Below are 6,976 nucleotides of genomic sequence, written 5' to 3'. Positions count from 1 at the left end.
ACTTGATACAGAGTCTGATGAAGACCTTGCTAGAAGGTTGAAACGTTACGTTTAGTTTATGTTTTTAATAAAATAAATTACTGCCTTGGTCAGCATATTTATATTTTTTCATAATAATGGAAACAAGGCTTAATGGTGTTAAAAAAGGTGCAATATATATAATTGAATGTATCACCTGTAATAATAAAGTGTATTTTTCTGGGGCACCAGTGCAGACATTACGCAGAAGGGAGTTGTACGGTAATCCCGTACGTCATTGTTTGTTTAAATCTAATGAAAAGCCAACAAAAAAGTTTAACTTTTGTGCTTAAGATTCGCAAACTGATCACATACATAATCGTTCTTTGCAGGACGAGTTCTGGGAAGCTATTTGTTCAACAAATTAACAAAAAAGTTTTGTACTTTGAGTAGTTATAATGTATAAATATAACAGCATAGTGTTTACTCTCTATGAACAATCTTGCTTGAGAAACTGAAAAGCGTTTATTGAACGCTATGTATTGCATGTGTACAACCTGACTTATAAAAATGTGTAAAGCGTTGTGTTAACGCTATGTATGTCTATAAAACAATAATTATGTATAATTATTTGTTAAAATACTTTGAATTTGTATTCATTTTGTAATAGATTAGTGTTAGAACAATAAACTTGTATGTACAGTAGACTTGTGCTTTCTATTTCTCTTTTTTAAAAGAAAACATGAAAATAATAAAAGGTTTATAGTTATATGACAGAAAACCGAGGGGCAGGAAGGACTCCGAAGGCACGCTAATGCCAACCTACCTAGGGGAGAAAACCCTATACAAATCCTGGTCCTCCAGGTTGGGGGTTGGGCGTGGGGCAGACAACCCCACCCTGCAAAAAAATAAAACCGTTGTGAAACCAATGCAACAGCTTCGGATGATGGATGGATGTAATGGAATTCGAACCTGGCGATATTTACGGACTAATGATTTATCACTTGCAACATGGAATGTCAGGACTTTGTTAAGACCTGGGAAAATGAATGAAGTGTCAAATGAGATATTAAAATTTAGGTATGATCTGGTTGCACTTCAGGAAATTAAATGGCAGGGACAAGGAAGAATTGATAAGCCAGGGTACACATTATTTTATAGTGGACCAGAGAGGAGGACCGGACAATTCGGTGTAGGCTTTATAATAACCAAAAAGATGAGAAAAAGTCTTACGGAATTTGAAGCAATTAATGAAAGGATGTGTAGAATACGGTTGAGAGGAAGATTTAGAAACATAACAATTATAAATGCACATGCGCCTACAGAAGAGAAAGATGAGAACGAGAAAGAAGAGTTCTATCACAATCTGGAACAAGCATGTGGAAAGATCCAAAAGTATGATATGGTAACCGTATTGGGCGACTTTAATGCTCAGATAGGAAAGGACAAGAATCAACAAGGGGTTTCAGGGCGGCATACTCTCCATGCAGAAAACAATGAGAATGGGAACCTTCTTTGCCAGTTTGCTGTCAGGAACAACATGATCATAACAAGTACCTGTTTTGAACATAAAATAATTCACTTAGGAACATGGAAGGCACCTAACGGAACAATAAGCCAGATTGATCATATACTGGTTAATGCACGTCATGCCTCATCAGTTATTGACGTGAGAAGCTGCAGAGGGCCCAATTGTGATAGCGACCACTACCTGGTAAAATTAGTAATGAGGGAAAAATTGATAGCGGTGCAAAGAAACGAGATGGCCAAGAGAAAGAAGTGGAATATGAAAAAAATGAAAGACGAAGAAGTTATTAGTGAATATGTAAGTAAGGTACAGAGTAAACTGAAGGAGAAAGAGAATAACAGACTTCGAGTGGTGGAGGAAGAATGGGAAATAATAGAAGGAGTGATAAAGGAGGCAGCACAAGAAACTTTTGGAGAAGAGAAAACTAAAAGGAATGAGTGGTTTGATGAAGAGTGCATACAGGTTATAGATGAGAAGAATAAAGCTAGAGAGAGAATGCTACAGAGGGAAACTCGAAGTAATACTGAGAGGTATAAAGAACTAAGAAGGAAAGCACATAGGGTATGCAAGGAAAAGAAGAAAATGATGTATAAAAAGAAGATGCAAGAAATAGAAGAACTAAATCAGCAAAGTGAAATAAGAAAATTCTATAGAGCTATAAATAGAATGAGAATAGGATTTGAGCCAAGAATAGAAGTATGTAAGGATAAGAATGGGAAAGTAATTGTAGAAGAGAATCAGATACTCAATAGATGGGCAGAGCACTTTAAAGAGATTTTGAATAAAGTGGAAGACCAAGAAGAAGGAGAGCAGTATAATAGGAATATACAAAATAGGGATGGTCATGAGGTACAAGTACCTAGTATTGAAGAAGTTGAACGCCCGACCATGTGGCCAAGTGGTTAGCACATCGCGCTGCGACGCCAAGGGTCCCGGGTTCGAATCCCGGTCGGGCTTGGTTGTTTGTGAATGTCCATTCATCAATTTCATCATTTCATCACTCATCCCCATCTTCGCAAATTAGCCAAGAGGCACAAAACGCGAAGTAAAATAAACTAAATCAATCAAAATCAATCAATGAAGAAGTTGAATTTGTAATGAAGAAAATGAGTAATAATAGAGTTCCAGGCGAGGATGAGGTGATAATTGAACTTATCAAACTTGGTGGTAACGCATTGTTGGCAGCAATACATAGATTGATTGTAATGATATGGGAAAATGAAACAATGCCACATAAATGGAAATCTGGAATAATATGCCCAATTTATAAGAAAGGTGATACATTGATATGCGGAAATTACAGAGGAATCACACTTCTTAGTGTGGTCTATAAGATCTTGTCAGGATTGATCAGTGAGAGAATAAAATGTTACACAGAAGATATACTGGGAGAGTACCAATGTGGATTTCGCCCTGGCAGAAGCACTACTCATCAGATTTTTATAATTAGACAGATGATGGAAAAGTTTTATGAACATGATGTGGATTTGCATTTTTTATTTGTTGACTTCAGACAGGCTTTTGACAGTGTTAATCGGAATGAACTGTTTAAGGTACTTGAAGAGCATAATATTCCCATCAAAATAATAAGACTAATAAGAATGACTATGAGTGGTACTAAGGCACGAGTGAAAGTTTGTAGTAAACTGAGTGAAGAGTTTAAATTCAATACAGGAGTGAAACAAGGGGATGGCCTTTCGGCAGTTTTATTTAATCTAGCATTGCACAAAGTAATGAATGTAGTTGATCAAAAGGGAACCATATTTGGAAAATCCAGTCAAATATGTGCATATGCAAATGATGTTACAATCATTTCTAAAACAATAAGAACACTTAAGCAAATCTATGAGCAAATGGAAAGAGAAGCAATAAAAATAGGGCTCAATGTAAATGAAAAAAAGACAAAGTATATGAGAATATCTAACTCTGAAATCAGAAGAGCACCTCAAGATCTGACAATTGGAGATAATAAGTTTGAGGGAGTTCCTTGTTTTAAATATCTGGGGACAATGGTATATAGTGATAATGATATGAGTAAAGTAATAAAGGAAAGAATACAGGCAGGCAATGGTGCATATTTTGCAAATATGCAGTTGTTTAGAAATAGACTGATCGCATGAAATACAAAGCTTAAAATTTATAAGACACTGGTACGACCAGTTGTCACTTATGGATCAGATAATTGGACTTTGAAACTGTCAGATGAAAATGCTCTCAGAATATTTGAGAGAAGAATATTAAGAAAGATATATGGACCTGTGAGGGAAGATGACGACTGGAGAATAAGATATAATGCAGAGCTAGATGATTTAATAAAAGGCCAAGATGTAGTGAGATTTGTCAAAGCCCAGAGAATAAAGTGGTTGGGGCATGTGGAGAGAATGATGGACGATAGGATGTCAAGAAGAATGTTGAAAGAAAAGCTTCACCACGCAAGAAGAAAGGGCAGACCACGACTTCGATGGATAGATGACATCGCTGCAAACTTGCGGACAATGAAAATTAAAGGATGGAGGAGAAGAATTGATGATAGATTGGAATGGAGGCTGATTGTGGAGGAGGCCAAGGCCCACCAAGGGCTGTGGAGCCAGAAAGAGAGAGAGAGAGTTATATGTAGAGTAAGAAAGCTGATGTTGTTGGTGCAAGCGGTCCTAGGTTCGATCCTTGTTACAAATCTTGCACAAATCTCAAATAGTTAAATCGCGACTGTTGCAACAATTCACTTTTATCCCGTATCGCCATGCTAAACACATTGCCGCTAAAACAAAAAATACACGACCGAGATAGAACTTGACTAGTTAGTGTGTATTTCGGCTAAAACACTTGTCAAATTCCAATCTCGTATAACACTTGTACTTAGATAAAAAAAAAAATGCAATACTTACAACGTGCATCTGCATAATTCTTCTTCTCTTTCTCAGTCGATAACACGCACCAGCAAACACAGTATAAAAATAACAGAAATCTGAGGACAAGTTCAGATTCCCGAGTTTAAATACCACCAAAAGCACAGCCAAAAGTTCAAGGCCTCTTCCAGCCACACCTATTTTCCACATTTTAAATAAACAATTCTCAGCTCACAGAAAATAAAAGTTTGAACCTTTAAATTCACGCTGATTGTCTCTAACTCTGGACACCCGAATTTAAAACCCGCAGCCTCTTTTTCCATTTGATAAATTTCTTACATCCACCCGCCATGAATTATATCACCTACAGTTCCTGTCCTTTTAACTTAAAATCCTTTTTCCGTCCAAATTCTCTACCTGCCGTGCTGATTGCTATTTTGCTGCCCGTATCGACCACACATACTGACTTTTCTGCTTATAGGGAGACTTCTAAAATTATCATTTGCGATCTCTTGTCTTTTTGAAGGGACAGAATCACCCCATGATACATTTTCTTTTCTACCTAAAATCAAAGCGGTTCGTATCTCTAACCAAATTTATTTTCCCCAAAATGACTTGTCTTGTATTTCTCCCGTCACAACAACCCATCTCGCCAGAAACCCTTCATCCTTGACCTACTTCAACAAAGGCTTTATTCTTGATACCTGTGCGGAATTTTAATTCGATCTACCCTCACCGCGGTTCACCGTTTTCTGTCTAGCGTCTCGGATCAACTTATATCATACCATATAACATTATTCCTTAGTACACTATAACCATGTGACATTATTATTCCTTAGTACACTATAATTATTACCGTTACATATCGTGGGTTCGAGTACCGGGACCGTATTCTTTCGTACCATTAACACCCTTCATAGCTTTTCATAAACCATAACATCTTATTTTCAATAATACAAACATTAATATTATCGTTAAATAATACAAATATTAATATTATCGTTTTATACATTACATACTTTACAGTAACAAACTTAAAACCATATGCATAGCGTTTAGTACCTCTAATTACCTTCTATATACATATTTTTCATAACCTAAATAATTATATATTCATAAAAGTTATAAATATGCAAATACATAATTGTAAATTTCGTATTCAAATGATGTGCAAATGTATTCTAAATTATGCAAATTAGTTCTTAATTTTATGCAAATTAATTAAAAAAAGTGCTCTAATTGCCACTATTGTATTCAACCACTGCTATTCATGTATGATCATTATGTGAGTGAGATGAATTACCACAGATTTAAAAAAAAATTGTTAACGTTGCTGGGATAATGATTTTTGGTTCGTGACCATTGACATGACATGAAAATCCAAGGAATGAAAATATAGAAATAACATTAGCGATTTTATAAATAGAAAGCCAGATAACAAAACAAAATATACCACGCAAAATGACGAAACGAGTAATTGATGATAATTTAAAATTACACGAATATTTAACAATATATATTTCTGTCGCTGAAAATCTGATAAGCGTGGCTTCAGTTAGCAGCAAAAACGCGAAGATGGGCCTCTATAATCGATGCCATAGGCAGCCTCCACTCACTCCAGAGTGTTCACACACCACTGAGAGAACCCATCACCACTTCCAATTGAAATCGGTCCCGTCACTTCCAAATATTTGAGCAGCAGAAATAATAAGAAGAAAGAGGATTTTGGTTTATGTGTAAGCACTGGACATGACGGCAGCGTGATTAGGGAAAATTGGTGATTTGAGGGTTACCTTTGTAAAATATGTTATTGTGATGTACAATGAAAGTATACTCGATGAGAGAGAGAGAAAGTTGGATCAAATAACCCGGTACACTGGGTGTGGGGGAACTCATCACTCGATTGATTGATTGATTGATTGATTGATTGATTCGATTTATTTTACTTCCCCTTTTGTGCCACTTTTGGCTAATTTGCGAAGATGGGGATGAGTGATGATATGATGAAATTGATGAATGGACACTCAAAAGCATCCATGCCCAGGCCAGGGTTCGAACCCGGGACCTCTAGCGTCGTAGAATCGTCACTCGAAATCAAACAAAAAACTACACGAGCGGTATAAAGAAATAAAAGAAGACCTAATGCTCTCTATCAAAATAAAGGTAATTTACAGCAAGCTATACTGGAAGCAACTTGAGGCATTAAACAATATACAACTTTACCAGAACAGTATATTTGGATAGACGATGTGAGAAAATTAATCAATCGCTTACTGGTGACAGCCGGATAAGAAAATGCAGGAAAGAAAAATGTATGTAAGGAAAATGTGTCTATTATGGAAATCATCAGCAAAAAGCTATCAAATTTTACTGTTAACGATACTGAATAATAATAATAACCCATGGATCGACAGCCCTCGAAAGGGCCTGGGCCTATCTCCCGACTGCCAATCTCTCTCCCACAATCCTACCTTGAGGTGTGCAGATCTTCAACCTGTAAAGGGGTGACGTGGGGTTAGCACGTCGAACCCCCCGCTGTTGTAGGAAATTTCCGAGACCGGGTTACGCTACTCACTCGTAGCTCCCCAATTTCCTCACGATGGTGGGTTGCCACCGGCTCTATACACGGGCCGAGAAGCTGTTG

General features: G+C 36.8%; 1 protein-coding gene across 1 annotated transcript; it reads left to right on the top strand.

The window, feature by feature from the left end:
* The first annotated feature begins 1,003 nt into the window (after positions 1-1,003).
* LOC145991751 (protein CFDP2-like) lies at positions 1,004-3,011 on the top strand. Its single transcript, XM_083127803.1, has 3 exons — positions 1,004-1,672; positions 1,814-2,047; positions 3,000-3,011. Exons 1-3 carry the CDS (start codon positions 1,004-1,006, stop codon positions 3,009-3,011), a joined length of 915 nt encoding a protein of 304 aa, XP_082983929.1.
* The last annotated feature ends 3,965 nt before the right edge of the window (positions 3,012-6,976 follow it).

Source organism: Lepisma saccharinum, chromosome 8 (assembly GCF_977018435.1).
Source record: "Lepisma saccharinum chromosome 8, izLepSacc3.1, whole genome shotgun sequence".
In the NCBI taxonomy this organism is placed as follows: domain Eukaryota; kingdom Metazoa; phylum Arthropoda; class Insecta; order Zygentoma; family Lepismatidae; genus Lepisma; species Lepisma saccharinum.
This window is presented reverse-complemented; position numbering and strand designations above follow the sequence as displayed.

What these genes read in the sequence shown, in the direction of transcription:
- LOC145991751 (XM_083127803.1), top strand. Translation starts at nt 1,004, where the DNA reads ATGAATGAAGTGTCAAATGAGATATTAAAATTTAGGTATGATCTGGTT. An exon ending in GTGATAGCGACCACTACCTG is followed by an intron (nt 1,673 to 1,813) that starts GTAAAATTAGTA and finishes AAACTGAAGGAG; the next exon opens with AAAGAGAATAACAGACTTCG.